The sequence below is a fragment of the Chelonoidis abingdonii genome, chromosome 25, assembly GCF_003597395.2.
Source record: "Chelonoidis abingdonii isolate Lonesome George chromosome 25, CheloAbing_2.0, whole genome shotgun sequence".
Taxonomy (NCBI): domain Eukaryota; kingdom Metazoa; phylum Chordata; order Testudines; family Testudinidae; genus Chelonoidis; species Chelonoidis abingdonii.
Window position 1 is genome coordinate 6,995,371 of NC_133793.1, and position 17,845 is coordinate 7,013,215.

At 43.4% G+C, this 17,845-nt stretch overlaps 1 protein-coding gene across 2 annotated transcripts in view; it reads right to left on the reverse strand.

The window, feature by feature from the left end:
- ZBTB8OS (zinc finger and BTB domain containing 8 opposite strand) overlaps positions 1-15,489 on the reverse strand; it is a 41,202-nt gene extending 25,713 nt beyond the window's left edge. Inside the window, exons 1-7 of one of the 2 annotated variants that reach the window (XM_032787781.2) lie at positions 15,362-15,489; positions 11,601-11,625; positions 7,288-7,409; positions 6,940-7,022; positions 6,485-6,537; positions 4,871-4,907; positions 1,458-3,772 (exon numbers count right to left, since the gene is read on the reverse strand). In XM_032787781.2, the coding sequence (XP_032643672.1) occupies positions 3,686-3,772; positions 4,871-4,907; positions 6,485-6,537; positions 6,940-7,022; positions 7,288-7,409; positions 11,601-11,625; positions 15,362-15,449 (495 nt within the window). In that variant the 5' untranslated portion in view covers positions 15,450-15,489 and the 3' untranslated portion in view covers positions 1,458-3,685. Of the gene's footprint in view, positions 1-1,457; positions 3,773-4,870; positions 4,908-6,484; positions 6,538-6,939; positions 7,023-7,287; positions 7,410-11,600; positions 11,626-15,361 lie in introns of those variants that run through there. The other variant, XM_032787780.2, reaches the window with a different exon arrangement.
- Between the last annotated feature and the right edge of the window lie 2,356 nt (positions 15,490-17,845).

Sequence of the window (17,845 nt, forward strand, 5' to 3'; positions counted from 1 at the left end):
ACTGATTCCCCCTACCACCTTGACCTCAAGCACTACCCACTCTGTGCCTCTCACAGGTAGTGCTTTGTATTGTAGGAGAAATCCACCAGCCTCCTCTTAGGACACCCTCCCCTTCTTACAGCAACAGCCCTCTCCCCTTCCCTCTGCTTAGCTCACCGCCCTTCACAGCGGCACTGGCCACTGTCTAGTTACAGGGCCAGTAGACGCCCCCCTCAAATACTGTCATACAGCGATAGTACCCCTAGTTCCAGCACTATAAGTGAGGCTGCACTCCCTGGCTTTGATTTCCGTCATATGAGGGTTTAGTTTTGTTCAATGGCTTTCAGCACCCCCTGTATACAAATTGTTCCAGCACCAGTGGCCTCACCCCACCTCCCCCATTCTCACCTCTAGCCCCATCACGGGCCAGCCCTTGCCACCCCGCCCCCTCAGGAGGGGCCCCCCCAACCTTCCCTACAGGGCCTTCCGCTCATGCTTTCACTGCCACTGCCCCCTTAGCTTTCCCCACAGTGGGGACCACGCTACGCCCCCTCATGCCAAAAATCGATCCCATGTGCCACATCCAGCCCCACCTGAAACTCCTTCAGGCACTGAACCAGACCCGCCTGAGGTTGCTCTCCTGATGGAATCCCAACTCGAAGCACCATTGGCTGAATACAGCCACCTGACAGCCAATGGGAAGTTGGGCTAACTAGATTAATCTGATTGACAGCCACTTGGTCCAATAGAACTCCTTCCTGATGAGCTGCCTTGCGTGGGTGGGACCTGACCCGGCTCTCAAACAGCTCTGTGGAATAAACAAAGCTCCAGAGCTTCCCGCTGGCCCCATGTCAACTCCACGCTGCTACTGGCTGAACAGATCGGCAGACCGTTTTTGCCCAATGGGGTGATGAGTTGCTGTGAGGGAGGGACAGGGGCTGGCTTGGGTGGGAGACTGTCCCTGTTCACGCCCTGGCCCTCAAGACAGCTGTGTCTTTTGGTTCCACTCTTCTGCTATAAACCCTCCCGACCAACCCACTCTCTGGCTCCACCCCACCAGCCAGCATTGGCCTAGTAGCGTCCAGCTGAGGCCCAGCTTCCCTCACAGCCATGGCTTGTCCCCCCGCCCCCCATCGTACACTGTATTACATACCCACCCCACTCATGATCATCAGCTCAACTAGTTGTCAGGCTCACACATGCACAACCCTACCCTTCCCAGACAAACAGGACAGCTCTGCAGCCAGCTCTGGGGTGGAGGGCAGCAGCAGGCAGCCAACACAACTGTACATCTTGCAACAGCCTGGGCAGTTTAGCCAATATGTCATTGCTCATGCGTAACAGTTGCAGAGGATCAACTGGAGGGAGAGGGCAGGAAACTGGTGGTGGCATTTTCCCTACTCCACCACCAAAATTAACCCTACCACTCTGTCTCACCTCTAGGAGATGCTGCTCTCAGTAGATTGTTATAACACCTGCACAATTAGGTCAACTTTATTTTGCACTATACATAAACTAAATGAGAGAGATTTTTAAAATGGACACATGCACAGTAACATGATTGTAAAAAAACCCATTCCTCCCTTTAAGTCAGTCTTAAGTAAAACATTTTAAAAGAAAAGGTGCTTGAAGTGGGTAGCCCTTTCTTTGTAATTGTTTTCTCAAAATACAGTGGAACAAGGGAAGGATACTGAACACAATATTAAACTTTCCTAGTTATGGTATGATAGATACTTCCTTTTTGAGGTAGTGGGCAGTGGGGTTCATTAGGGTGACAATGTCCCAATTTTATAGGGACAGTCCTGATAGCTGGGGCTTTGGCTTATATAGGCAACTATTACCACCAACCCCCATCCCAATTTTTCACACTTGCTGTCTGGTCACTCTAGTTCTGAACATGCTATACTGAGCCAAACTTAGAGACAGCTGCAGAAGAGATGTTATTGATACCTGTCTGTGATTTGCTCCTTCTCTTTTCAAAGATCCCAGTCCCTATGCTGATAAAGGACAGCTCATAAGCTGTCATTTTGAAAAGATGGTAATTGTCCTGCATGCATCCCTATATGCAGTAATATTCAAACAGCAAAGGACTATCACTTGCATAGTTGACTTGTACACTACTGTGAAAGATATAGGTCCCAATTCTAGTTTGCCCTAAAGCTCCTTTCACACAGCTCTGGCAGAGTTGCTGCAAATATAGTTTACTCAGGCCTGCCCTCCAAAAAACTCCATGTGCTGTAATTATTTTTTTTCTCCTCCCCACTATCATACCCACAACCATCCCTTGCTGGTAAAGGCCAACCCAAAATATATCTTCCCATTTAAAGAAAGGCAAATGAACCTTCTGCACTGTTTACATGCAAGGACTCAGAACTGCGTAGCACAATGAAGAAAGGTGAAGTTTACACACACTTCTCTGCAGGAAAAGTGTTCAGTCAGAGTTTGCCTCCTGCATTACAATGCATTGTCCGATGGTGGAGGAATGTTCTGTACTGTTTCTATGGTCTTGTCTTACGAAAGAAGCAGCAGCCAGTTTATTGACTGCCATCACTGGAACAGGAGAGACGTGCCCTTCATATTCCAATATCTAATTATTCTGGGACATGCAGATCCTGGTAGGCTCCCTTCTACACCAGAAATGCTGAATGCAGCCTCTATTTGTGGGAAGGGCAGGAGGAAACATTAGTACTATACTACACCCTCACATAGAGACACGCTTCATTTCACCAGTACGCTACAGAGATCCAGCACCACCTAGTGGCATCTTGTCATTTTAACACAGACATGTTGAAAAGGATTTACCATGTTAAAATTTATTAATTAGACCAGACTAGCAGCAGAGTAGGGTAGGTCTACACCCCAACTAGCCACTGTGGCTGGCCTGTGCCAGCCAACTCAGGGTCATGGGGCTGTTTCACTGCTGTGTAGACTTCCAGGGTTCAGCTGGGGCTCAAGCTCTGGGACCTTGTGAGGTAGGAGGGTCCCAGAGCCTGGGCGTCAGTCTGAAAGTCTACACGGCAGTGAAACAGCTCCGCACCCAGAGCCTGAGTCTGCTGGCATGGCCCAGCCATGGGTTTTACTTTGCTGTGTAGACACCCTCAGAGGCTTTAAATAAAGTGAAATAGAGATGCCACTTTGGAATGAGCAAATTAAAATCTGTATCATAGTAGCGTAAAACAAAGGAGAGGTAGTTTCTCTAAAAGAAGGCAAAAGTGTGCAGCTCTATTACAATGTAGTCTTCTCACCCTCCTGCTATCTCAATAAAATATATTGTTGGCTAACAAAAAATTAATAATTACCCCCTTTTGATTTCCCCCACCTACATTAAAAAGGAACCCAGTACCAATGCTGGCCTTTAAAAAAAATAAAATAAAATAAAAAAAACCAAACAAACACACACCCAACACGATATAAAGTATCCAGTGCTACTGAGACTCCCTATAAATCCCTTTCTTCTCACCAGAGGAAACCTAGCTCTCCTTTCTAGAGTTGCAGTTCCCAGCCTGGTTCACCATCCTCAGAGTAAAATCATGGATGGCTGTTCCCTGTGATTCCTCCTCCCAGCTGATGGAGCATCTTATTGGCTCCAAGTATTAGAATACATTTATAGCCAATTTTTCCATTATTTCCAGACAGATGACAGTCTGTGTGGGATCTTTGCCAGCAATGACAAGTATTCACTCCTTTCAGCAGTTCTCTTCTCGTTTCATATGTCAATGATGACAAACACTTCTGGAGTCTCTTCTTCATGGATCTGCATTGCTGAATAAGTTATTGCCTTGACCTCAGTACCCTGGAGGGAATAGGCACAGGAAGTTAGAGTTTGTAGGCCCTGAGCCCCAGCAGTGGCTCTGCATGAATCACAGCAATACATGAATATTCACAGGCTTCCTGGGAATGCTATTCAGTTTACAATAGTTTTCAAACAGGGTATGTGTACCCCTAGGGGAACGCGAGCTCTTGTCAGGGGGTACGTAAGAAAACTCCTGTAATGGCAGATAATTTTATTTAGTACAGAGATTTTCAAACTGTGGGGGTGGTACCCCCTCCAGGTGTGTGGAAGAATGTTCAGGAGTGAGTGGGGACACCAGGTGGCTTGGGACAGTGATGCCAAGCAGCTCAAGTAAGGAATGCCACCTCCACCCCCTGACTGACCTCTGTTAAAACTTCTAGAAGCTGTTGCTAAATGGAAGGCAGAAAATGGGGAAGGGCACATGATAGCACACACCCTCCCCTGCCTATGTCAGATGGGGGCATGCAGTAGACTACATTATTTCAAAAGGGGGACAAAGCCTAAAAAGTTTGAAAACTGCTTAGTAGTGTTTATATAAATAAAATAAATATATTAGACTCCTTCCCCAGAAGCACAGCTGTGCTGCACTTGTTATGAGTGCAAAGGTTGGGACACCACCATGTAGTCATGGTCTAGGTCAGTGACTGATAGGAAGGTAGTAGAACAAAGTTATTTTCTGCAAAGCATGAACTCCCATCTCCTAGCCACAACAGAACACCACAGTTTGGGTGATGTGGGAGGGAATCAAGAAGGATTATATTAGAGAGTCAGTAATAAACTAGAGAATTTACAAAAGAGCACCCTAATAATTAATGCTAGTGTAAGCACTCTGACTTTGGATTGGTTTGCATTTCATTGGCTCAGCAAGACAACTGACTTATCACTGCTGCTAGCTCATGAGTAATCACCCAGATGCTCAGTTTCAGGAGTACTAATCGCTGCATTCACAAATGGCAGTTAGTGAGCCAAGGCTTTGGTATCAGAGGCAATACTGGCATCTAATTACACAGAAAAGTTTGTAACTGGCTCTCTTAATAACTTGGGAGAAAAGCCTTTGTCATACCCATGAGACTAAGATGCAGAACAATCGTTACATACCTGAGGATGTTTGGATAAAGAGAACTCTTCCCCCCACCTTAGGGAACAAACAAACAAAAACCCCACAAGTAAGTATGAAGAGATTGTTGAAACTTTGGTTCAATTCAGCAACTACCATTGACACTTAGAGGAAATCCACTTTATAGTAAATGCCAGATTAACTCTCTTCATTAGTTCTCTCATAGCATAACTATTGAGGTTGTGCGGGGATAGTTACTCCCTCAGAGAGCTGAGCTATCCCAGCACAGATGCTAGTTATTGGTACCATGCTTGTTTAAATATATAAAAAGCCTCCTGTTCCAAGCTCTAGCCTCTTGGACCATTTTATAAGCTATTAACAAACAAACAAAAAGGTAATTCAGGGAACACCACACTACACCCTCTCTAGTAGTTAAAACATGTACCTCCCACTGTAGGGGAGAGACTGGCACATCATCCCTTGATGGAGTCTGTGTGCCCTATGGAGGGGAATTTGCCTTTTCCAACCAATTGCTGGAAAGGTCACTCCCATAAGCCAGGGTTACTAGGAGAGATGTGGGTGGAAGAGAGGAAGCATGAGCCAGTGGTTAGGTAGCAACCCATGACATAAAAACTGGCCTCTACTACAGAATTCCTGTGTGACGCTGGGCAAATTACTTAACCTGCCACGGTCTCAGTTCCCCCATCTGTAAAATGGGGATGACAGCACTTCCACACCTCACAGGGGTTTTGTGAGGATAAATATGTCAAAGCCTGTGAGGTACTAAAAATAAAGCGGCCCAGAGAAGTACTTAGATAGGAGGAAGAGGAGAACAAACAAAGCCCATTTTCCTTTCACTTATGCATTAGAGATTCACTCTTAAAAAGAAGGATTCAAATTTTTCTGGTCCTTCCAAGTCTCCTCATGCAAGTACATACACAGTGTACAGTCAGAAAAGCTAATCCCCCAATAAATCCACGGAATCAACAACCCCCTCAGAATGTAAATGCTATAGAAGTTCTCCAGTGGGAGTGAAAGGAGGCATCTATGGCCTTGTCTGGACTAGGGCCACATCCACACCAGGAAAATGTGTTAGCTAACCTCGTGCTAACATCCTAATAAGGCTGCTATAGTTCAAACACTTTAAACTGGTCAAGATAAAACCTAGCAGGGAGTGTAGGGTTTAAACTCCATCAGGTTCACATGTTCTGAAGTACAATTGCTTTGTCTCAATTAGACTTTTAGATGTGATGTTAGACTGAGCTAGCTAGCTCAGTCTAACATCACACCTTTAAATCCTAGTCTAGTAAAGGCCTACAAAACAGGGAGAAGGAAGTGGAGAGACGTTGATTTGCCTACAGTCCCCTGCATTGTATTAAGTAATTCCCTGAAGTTCTGGGCTCAGATTATTCGTATTTCTGGTCTGCTTCCATGTCTTTGATAGTGACTGTCTGAAATGCATCAGAACAAGTTGTATTTATACAGTTCTACAAAAACATTGGCTGGTTAATCCCCATGACAGAGCACGGTAGACACTTAAATTCTATGTACAAGACAGAGATAGAGGGACTCGCCCAAGGCCCCACGCTCCTTCCTAGTCTTCATTCACTGGTTTTCAGAATTTTGCTTTTAATGAGATGGTGTTGATTACTCACCCAATGGACCTTATTTTGTACCTCATTCGGTCAATGTAAAGCACTTTCACCTCCTGCAAGGAAAAAAGAAACAGGGGGAAAAGTTGCCATTAAGAGGATTTATACCACCAAATGAAGACTCCCAGTGAACATGCCCCCACACAAAGCCAATATTCACATCATCATCGGAACCTAAAGCCAATGTTTGAGCAGCCTCAGAGAGAGACACTGGTGTTCAGAATTCAGATGTATATAGAACAGTTATTACAGTAGAATGGCACCTATTCATTAGCATTTACAACACCTAAACTAGGAGTGTATTCCTTGCCTCCCCCTATCCTTGTGTCTACAATCCCCCCATATGTTGGTGGGTCTAAGTGGTTTGTTGGCTCCACCTTTCCTGCCCCAGATACTGCTATACATAGGGCAGGTGTTGGTAGGGAATATTCCTGTCCTGTAAGACGGAAGAGGCTTACCCTGGGTACGAAGAACTGGTCAGCACTGAATTTATACAGCCACTCATTCAAGAAATTATAGAGAAGAGAGAGCAGGTCATGTCCTGCAGGATAGAAGCAGAGAGAGAAAGTGACTCAACTGGGAGCCCGGTCAAGAACTTCCCAAACATTATTTTAGTCCATATCAAAGAGGTAGTTTCCTGATGACACAGTACTAGCAGATGCAGATTACCTGTGTATAAATCTGGATTACCAGTACTACATCTAAGGAGCCAACTGAGCTCGGCTCCTTAGATATAGTACTTACCTTTATATTTCAATGCACTTCTCTTTCAACAAGTTCATATAATAGGTCCACTGCCTTCTTACCTTCTGCCTCCACTTCGATAGTATCCAAGGGTTCAACGGTCTCTGTATCCGTCATGTAGCCAAACATAGCCATAGCACATTGCTCAAATGTCTCTTCCAAAGTATCTCCCCAGGCATGTAACCTGCAGACATCAGCAGCACTCCATCATACAACAGTAACAAAGGAAGTGGGGGAGGGGGGTGCAGATGAAAGATTGGGACACCAGTATAAGTGGGAAAGAAAGTGAATGCAGAGAAGTGCAGACCTGCCATTACCCAAGATTAGGGAAGCACAGCTTAAATATTGCAAGAGGAAAGGGGCTTCCTTTTGGAGGGACAGTGGGAAAGTAGTAAATATTTTACTAACAGTAGTGATGTCCTTCCTAAAGGACAGTTGGCATGCATGGAAATAGACCACCTGGAAATAAGAGGTATCATGAAAATTTGAGTTTGAAGAGAAGAGACAAAGAGGTGAAGAATTAAAATACCTCCATGTAGCTTAGACTTATTTCAGGAGCACTGTAGGCATACTTGTGTGACATTCTGTACCATGGGGGAGCACCCTGTAACAGCCCACCCCCATATTCCTCATCTGTATAGAATTGTGATATTACATATCAAGCATGCCTCGTAAAGTATCAGGGGAAAGGTTATGATCTGCTGAAAGTAATTTCTCTATCCATATATGTATATCATTCATGTATGTGAAGTTATGAGAATTGTGTTGTATGGTTGTCACTAAAACATGCTGCAAAATGGGTAATCAGCCAGATATTAGCTCCCCAGAGGCAACAGCAAGGAAAGTAACCAATGCCTGGGCAGGGTGTCAAACCACCATTGTCCAGCAAGGGCACTACAATTCAATGACTCATTTGCATCAGGACACATCAGGGGAATTGCTCAACCTTGCCTGGAGACTCAGCAATACCCCAAGACATGCCTGGACTTGTGTTCCACAAGCACCTGGACTGAGTGTATAAAACTGAACACAGGGGGCCCAGGCTTGGCCTTTCTCCTTCACCCACCTATGCTGCAAGCAACAAGGACACTTTAAAGACTCCAACTGAGGGGATTGGCTCAGATGTCAAGGATGAAATCTGCATACTACGAACTGCAATATCCAGTGGGCTGAGAAAAACTACTTAATCTAGTTGTTGCCCAGTCTAATAGACTGCAGGCTTATATTTTATTTGTTGGTAACTAACAGATTTTTAAGTGATAGGCAAAAGTCAATCTTTTCTAGTCAATAAATTTGTTTAACTGTTTATCTTTACCAGTGAATTTGCCTGAAGTGTGCGGTAAATCTGCTCAGGTTTTGCAAAGGCTGGTGTATATCCACTTCCCATTAATGAAGCAGTGAACCAATTAATAAATCTGCATTGCCCATCTTCAACAGTGCAAGATGGTATATTCCTGAAGTTCAGTGCTGGTTGGTGCCTTTCCCGATGCGATTCATGAGTGGCTCTGGGAGCATTCATGCAATCTAGCTGGCTGTGGGGCTCCACATGCAGTTGTGCTGAGTGATAACAGCTCCTGGAGGGGTTTGCTGCTGGTCACTAGAAAGGCATATGACAGACAGCCCAGGCTGGAGAATTTAGGGGGCACAGCAGTCCCATGGTCTCAGGCTGTACCCCAGGGAACCAGTTACAAGCTTATCAAAAAGAGAAATAGATGACTATATCCCTTCCCTCCCTCCCCCGTGTCCTCCCAAGAGAAGCCATATTGTTGAACTGAAACAAAGAATATCTAGCATCTCAGCAGTGGTGTTGGAACCACTTTCATAGCGGGGGTGCTGAAAGCCATTGAACAAAACTAAACCCTTGTGGTAATATAGCCTCCAGTCCCAGACCTGAACTTTAGCGTCCACAATCTGGTCCTGTCCCAAACCTGGACTTTTGCGTCCAAAATCTGGGGGCTTACCTGAAACTCCCCCAAGCTCACTACCAGCTTGGATATTCTCGCTGCCACCAGATCAGGAATTGATGGGGCCTGATCCCCCCTTTCCTCTCTCTGGTGTCCCCAACCCTTCCTTGGGAGGACACCCAGATTCCAAATCCCTTGGATGCTAAAAGCAGGGGAGAAAATCCCTTCCCCCCTCCTTCCCAGGCTTGCCAAGAAACCGGTTCCTCTGCTTCCCAAGAGATAAGCGTTCTCTACCCTCAGGACAATTGAGATGCAAAATACCAACAGCTTGGCTTTGCCTTTCCCCGTGCCTGCCTTCCCGTGAGGGAGACAGGTACCTGATACAGAGGTTTCACTTTCTCTGCCTTACTAGAAAAAGAAACTTCCATAAGTTTTGAAAAAAAGAAAGCTTTATATAGAAAAAGAGACAATACAGACTAATAACTTGCATAAACATTTATACAGGCTCCTACTTAAGAAAATCTGAATACCCCAGTCTGATTTAAAAAATAGCCAATTTAAATAGACCAGCAATCACACACAGTAAGTACAAAGCAAAGCATATCATAGCCGATTTTACTTTGTTCCCGGTTTGTACTCACTGCCCCTTAGTAGAATGAGAAGAAGATTGGAATCAGCAAGGTAGCTTGTCCCTCACAGCCGAGGAAGCAACAAAGACCCAGCAATCCACATCTGTAAATACAACACAAAGCTCCTCATAGCCGAATTACTTTGTTTCCCTTTGTACTCACAGACTTTTGGTAGAATATTTGAGATAAGATGGAGTTAGAAGAAAACTTGTTTACTCATAGCCGAGGAAACAACAAAGACCCCGAGTATACAAATTCCCGCCCCTGACTTTAAACAATCCAGTTCTCTGATTGGTCCTCTGGTCAGGTGTTTGGTTACCCTTTCCAGGTAAAAGAAACTTAACCCTTACCTTACCTATCTATTTATGACAACCCTATACATGACAGAAACTACTTCAAGTAAGAGGGTGCTGCTGCACCCCCAGGTCCCTAGTTCCAGCACCTCAGCACACTTAGATATATCCCTTTTGAGCTTATGGAATGCATATTTGTCCCAATTCTCCTCTCACAACAGTTTACATAGATGCCACCCTGCTGACTTCACAGTTACTCCTGATTTAAATCAAATGTGATAGAAGAATTCATCTTAGTAAGGTTACACACAGAAATACACTCCTGAGGGAATTCTGCGCCACTCCGCATGCACAGAATCCCGCCCCCCGGCACACATTCTGCTCTAGAAGTGCTGCAGTTCTGGTTTTGCCCACCAGAGGATGCTGTGGCACCAGAACAGCTGGCTGCGCTCATGCTGTTGGCTGTTCTGGCACCACAGCGGCCTCTGGTGGGTGAAAGGCGGAACTGCAGCACTTCTGGGGCAGAATTAATTTTCTGTGGGGTGGGGGGGAAATCTGTGCATGCACCGTGGTGCACAATTCTCCTAGGAGAAGTTGATCACTGCACCCTGCCTGCAGAGCCAGGTTAGGACAGAGAGTGGGGCACACACAGCAGCTGTGTATGTGTCAGACTGGGGTTCAGAATAGCGAGGGGAAGGGGAGAAAGACAGACTGGGGCCTGGGCTCAGGAGCTGGTGGGGTGACAGTGTTGAGCCAGGGGCTGAATGGGAGTTGGGATGCAAGGCCACGTAGGGATGGGGAAGGAAGCTACAGAGACCCATGGGCATAGGTGCTGACTCCATGAATGCTCTGATGCTGGAGCTAGGGTCAAGCACCCACTGGCACATTAGAAAGTTGATGCCTGTGCCCATGGGAATGGGAGGTGTGGGGAGAGGGGTAGATGTGCCTGACTGAATGGGAGAGGCTTTGCGTCACCAAGGGTCTACATGTGGAAGACTTCCGAACTCCCTAACACCCTCCCCCCCCCCCAAAAAAACAAACAAACAAAAAAAAAAAAACCAAAGACACACACACACACAAAACAAAACTGTTCCATCCTTCTCCCAGCCACATCTAACAACCCTCCAGGTTCACTCCAGACTTCTTCCCTCTCCATCTCTCCTTTGATACCCCCAACACTCCCAAGCCTTCGCACTGCTTCTGACTGGTGGAGGAAATACAATTCCATGTTGTAATTTGAATTAATTACTCAAAATTCTGTGCTAATATGTCTAGTAAGGAATCTGTTTGTCAAAAAAAAAAAAACAAAAAAAAAAAAAAAAACCCAACCAACCAACCAAAAAACCAACAACCACCTTCTTTTGGTCTATATTGCTACAAGCAAACTTGCTGACAGATATTTTGAAATAAATTACCAAAATAATTGAAACTGGCATGATTGTACGGATATTCTGACAAAATTTGCAGAATTTTCAAATATTGCACACAGAATTTATTTTTTTGGCACAGAATTCCCCCAAGAGTAGAAATTGCAGCTATAAATACTCACTGCACGTCAGCGGTGTGATCAAGATCTGAGGGAGCAAAAAAAGAATAGTTATCATGAGATCATCATGGTGGTTTAAAATGAAGCAATAATATGGAAGAAAAAGTCAGGTCCTGTTAATAACAAGACAATAGTTTGTGCTTGTTTTGACACTGAAGCTCCAGTTAGTGTGTTAATCAGAACAACAAACAACAACATTGGAAAAGACTTAATTCAGGGTCAACACATGTCCACAGAGCAGGTTTTTAAAGAAAACCACAAAAAGCCAATTTTTTGCTACTGAAGCCACCAATAACATGGTACAACTCAGGGCAGGCTGCAACACTGTTCCCTTTTTGTGGCCCACCAAGGGCACCCACTCTTAGGCTTCCAGCACCCAGACATCACCTCTCTTGGTGAGAGACCCACATCCCTCTCCCTCTCCCGAGTAGGTTTTTTCCAGGGGGCACAATTCTCTGCCTATACTGTGTTATTACCAGCAAGCCAGACTGCCTAAATAGACCAGGGTTTGTGATTTGCTCTCTTCCCAGAAACTATAGCCAGCTTAAATTGCCCACAGTTATGTTCTGACAACCCTTTCTAAGTAAGCACTTAGAAGAGGAAAGCATTACAGAGAAAAAACAATGATAAAACCATTCTACATGTGCAATAATAAGTTTGCCAAAGATGACCCCCACCCCTACTCCAGCAGGGGCTCTGGTAAGAGTCAGTCCTTCAAACCCGCAAAAGCTTTCGTGGTTACAAGTTCCTAACAGCTTCAGCTCAGCACAAGCACACCCGTACATAGATTAGTCTTTTCTTCATGCAGCCAGGTTGTCTGACTGTATCCACTGTTTTTTAAAATCAATTTATTAAAATGCTATTCTAGGCCATTCCAGCTTTTATCTACCTTACATTAATCCATTCTTCGGGTCAGCTCAGCAACATTCAGTCTCCCTGTGCTTTTGCTTGTAGGAGTCAAGCACAGACAAAGTAACCAAGTTAATTTTACAATTTAAATGTACTCCCACCTCCACTGTATGCATAATACCCCAGAGGGGACTGAGCTGAATAAGAAAAAAAAAATCATCATCATCATCAGGCGGTACAGAATGTATTTTGCTGCTTGCAACAAGGTGTGGTGGTGTAATTAATAACAGTATTCTGCACTATAATTTTGAGGCACAATGTTGATGGATCAGGACCCGATATAGGAAGTTGGGGAGAAATAAGAACAGCCATAGTGGGTCAGAACCAAACGTCCATCTAGCCCAGTATCCTGTCTTCTAACAGCAGCCAATGCCAGGTGCCCCAGAGGGAATGAACAGAACAGGTAACCATCAAGTGATCCATCCCCTGTTGCCCATTCCCAGCTTCTGCCAAACAAGAGTCTAGGGACACCATCCCTGCCATCCTGGCTAATGGCCACTGAAGGACCTATCCTCCATGAACTTATCTAGTTCTCTTTTGAACCCTGTTATAGTCTTGATTTTCACAATATCCTCTGGCAGAGAGTTTACACAAAGCACAGGCAACCTGTGGAAGAAATACTTCCTTTTGTTTGTTTTAAACCTTCAAGAATTCTAGTAGATTGGTGAGGCACGATTTCTCTTTACAAAAAAGATATTGACTCTTCCCCAACACCTGAGAACTTGATTCCCACTGACACCAGCAACTCAGAGGATCAGGCCCTAAATGCCTTCAGTTATGTGGGGACTCCCCAGTATAGCTGCACTTTGTAAGGCATTAGGTTTACATTTAAAATGGTCTTTACAAAATTTCCAAACTTGTGCAGTTAAAGCAGATACATGAACAGTCAAAACATTGGTCATCAGCCACTAACTGATGCAAAAAAGCATATACATGGACTGTACAATCCACTGCAGAGAGATATCTTTGTACAGAGTCATGTTAAGAGTAGTCCAGCGAAAGGGCTAACGAGTCCTGCTCTGCGCACTCACAGGGCCAGGTGCAGACATTAGGCCCGATCCTACAAATACAGCCCCCAGAAGTGGAGACAGCTGCTGAGTGAAGGACACTCTTGAAAATCTGACCAATAGTGCTTACTACCTTTAGTAGTCCCCTTGACTTATGCTAAGTATTAAGCGCTTGTGTGATCACATCCAAGATGGCACAGTTTCCTCATTTTATTATTGTCAGTGCAGTATGCTTCAAATCCTGATCATTACCCCTAAAGATTATGAAAGTCAATTTTAAGAAAAACCTCTTTCATAAAAAAGGCTTTTACAGCTAGATTTTGGGATGTGTGTGTCAATAAGGGTTTTAAGAGAGGACAGTGCACTTAAATAAAGAGTACGATGACCCTCAGTGACAAAATCTAATTGAGAGCAAAAAGTTAAGAGGACAGAAATAAGTGAGCTAGTGATTGAGTGAAAAACGATAGTTATTAAAATCAATAGGGGAAACCTAGAAAATGTGTGTCAGTGTTGTTGCATTGTCAAACATATACAAGTTATAGAGCAGAATTTCAAAGCAAAGATGAACACAGTCTATACCTCCTATCTCTAGCTAAAACCGATTTCTGCCAGCTCTTGTGAGATATTAAAGGTGTTTACTGCACCAACACAGCAAACAAGTGATGATGACTAGATGTCTGTGACAGTTTCTTCTTTTCCCTCAAGGCTGAAAAGTGTCATGTGTCTGGTGTCTGCAGGCTCAGTGCACAAGCCTTTTTTGTTCATTTATAGCTTTTAAGCTGCCAACACCCCAATATGTGGCATTGGCTTTTAAACTATTAAGAAGAATTACAAAATGAGGAGCACAGGGACCAACACTATAAAATTAATCTTAAATTATGTAATATTAATTTCCTTAACACAGATGAAATGTTATACAACTACAATTTACGGATCTAGAATTTAAGTCAACACACAGTAAGAAAAAGACAAACAAACAAACAGTGTGTGAAATAACCACATTTGTTGGAGGCAGATCTAAACTGAGGTCGAAAATAAGTAACAGACTATAGATCATCACAGCTGAAAACCATCCTCTTGGTTCCATAATCACTTACCTGCTTTGTGACTAGTTTTCCTACCAACTGTCACAAACAAACACACACCACCACCACCACCAACACAACCACAGAGTCTAACTTATTTCAGCCAGAGAATAAAAATCTCTAATTACATAAGGAAGACTGACTCCATTTTGACTGGCGGAATATGCTGCTGTCATTAGGGTTATACTAGGCTTAAGAGCTGAACAAGTTCTGAAATATATGTTAATGAATTACACAAACTACTCTCCCAAAGGGGCACTGCCCAAATAAAACTGCAGTTAGACACAGGCTGTCCTTCCTGTAATTCCTAAAGCTATTAAACCAAGGCAGGAAGGAATTCCTGGGGAGGGGAGGGGACAGGGGAAAAAAGCCCAGGCAAAAGTCTCAAAGCAGCAAATTAAAGCACATCATGCAAAAAAAAAACCAAACAAACAGAAAAGAAGCAGAGAAGAAGATGGAAAAAATATATTCTCTAGCTAAAAATCTTAAGCATTTGTTTAGAGACAAGAAACATCTTAGAAGAAGAGTTTCTCTGGTTGCTTTTTATGAATAAGTTATTGTATAGTTATTTACATCACAGAAAGGCACAAAATAATTCAACAAATTAAGAAACAAACAACCCCTTCAATTAATCTACAGACTCAGACTGTGGGTGGGTAAGTGAAAACAGCATGCAGCATTAGTGTATTAAGCGGACCCACCTTTCCATAGTTCCCCCCCAGCACCCCATGAACTATGCCTGGACAAAGCTAGGAATACTTACACTCATATTTCTTAGTGAGGGGTGGGTACTTGGCTTTAATAGCCTGTTGGTCTGCTGTCAGATTATAGTCCCTGTAGTTATCTGCCATAATCACTTTAGGGTGTACTACTCACTTCCTGCTTTATAAAAATGGCCACCCCCTTCCAGGCTACTGTCAGGGAAGTTCCCGCACGTGATGCTGGTGCTTAAAGAGAGAGTTCTCTTTTTATCAGGCCAGACTGTGAGAAGAATCAATAGCAATTTTGGAAGAGTTCTTTTATTCATGAAAGTAAGTGTAGCTAGCTAGCACCACAATTGTAGGAGGCTATGAAACTGTGATATTTTAAATGTGCCTCTTTGAATTCCCATGCCACCAAATCCTTCATTCATGGGGAAACTTAGACCTTGATTCTGCAAAGATTTTACATGTGTGTTTAAATGTATGCACTGCACGAATAGTGAACATGCTCAGTGGGTAAATCAAGCATGTGCACAAGTCTTTGCAGGTTTGGGGCCACAAACTGTAAACTCCTTGGAGCAGGAATCATGTCATTCTTTATGCCCCAAGCACGCAGTCAATGCTCCATAAATAATAGAATGATGTTGAAACCAAAGTAACAAGTCAGTTGTATAGGAGGCCTGACTGAGCTCGCAAGTGTCAAATGGTTTCCAGTCCCCCTGAAGTTAATGGCATCTGAGGATATTCAGCACTTTACAGAACGATGCCCAGTGCGTGTATGGTAATTTAAACATAGACATGTTACAAAACAAGCCCCTATAAAATCCTCCAAAACCACAGCAGCTGGCACACATGCAGACTCCGTAGCACTCAACCATGTTACTACAGCAGATAAAAGTGAAATCTGTTCTTTAGGGCAGCAACTGTTTATTAGGCCCCAATCCTGAAAACACACCCAAATGCTTAAGTCAATGGGGCTCTGCATAGGATCTGGTCCCGAGTGAACAAGCTTGTCAGATCCCAATGAAGAGTATGTTTCCTAAAATTAGCCTCTTTGCAGTTTCTTCAGACTTTCAAGCCACGTTTTAATTTGAAAGGTAAATGGAAATAAACTTCAGGACCAGAAAACGCATATCAACTGCAGGTTCTGTAATCAAGTATTTATCCCCCAAATGGACCTGCCTATATCTTCCCCTTCACCACAGAGTGACCAGCCTTGCTCTTTCCTTAAATTGCTTGCATGTGGAAGGATCTATCTACAGCTAAATCCAAGTAGCATCCTCAACAGCTGATGGAAATTGTACTGCTTCAAAACAGTGTTGCCAGCTCTTGTGATTTTATCATGAAGGTCTCACAATGTGTAGTGTCTAAAAGGCCCAGGTTCTGGAATCATGATATTGCATGATAATTTCAACGTTAAATTTTTGAAGTAAATTTCTAGTCCTCATAGTTGCAGAGAAAAGCTTGAAAATGTAAAGCAAGGATCCCTAAAGAGACAAAAGGCAAGGGAAAGGACCTAACATTTAATATATTAAAAAAATATATTATTTTTAAAACAATCTCTCAATTGTTATGGGCCAAGGTAATTATTTTTCAATATTTGGGGTTGAAAATGCAGGGCTAATAATGTTCTGAATGAAAACATAAGAGGGAAAATCTATAAATAAGGGCATATGTGAAGTGAAATAAGGGTATATCTTTTTAATTTCAGGAGAAGGGAAGGACTTTTTGGAAGGGCTAAATAAAAAGCTCTCCCAGTGCTTTTTATCAGGAGCTTTTAAAGGAGGTCAGTATCATTATCTCCATTTTAAAAAATGAGGAAATAGAGGCTCAGAGATGTGCAAATGATTTATCTAAAGTCTCCTAGTAGCTCACTAGTAGAGTCAGAAACAGAATCTGTATTTCCTGAGTCCCAATCTAATGTGTACACTGCTAGGCCACATGTGTTTAGCAGCAGCTAGGCAGTTTTTTAAAATTGGGATTATGGGCAGAGTATAGTTTGCGTCTATCCAGTGTAGTGTTTTCTATAATGTCCATCCCTGTCACATCTAAGTGGAAAGGGGAAAGTACTGACTAGGGTTGGATATAGTCATTTATGTCTCGCTGCCATGGAGAGAACTAAGAAAATCATCAGAAGACAGGAAACATCGAAGATTTTCCCTTATGCAGGGCACATAATCAAAAAAAAATGAATTGTGTCTGTTATGTTCAAACTCTTTGGTGAGGAAGGGCAGTAACAAACAATCTAGGAAGTAGATTAAAGGCTGAATATGAACCTTATTTCTCAAATTCCATAATTGTCTGGATTTTAGGGTGTTCCCTACTATTATCTGATAATAGATTGCTGTGACTTGTAGACAAAAATTTTTATTCCTAGGTCTATTTACTTCCCTCAGATGCACTATGTACAGACACACAAACTTTATAAAAATTTGCATAAAGTGGAGCAGTTTTTCTGCTCTCTCCTAGATGTAGTATGGAGACCTCAAACACCTTGGAGCACTGCATAGTGGGGCCTCTAGTCTCTCTAGTGTAGTGCTGCACTA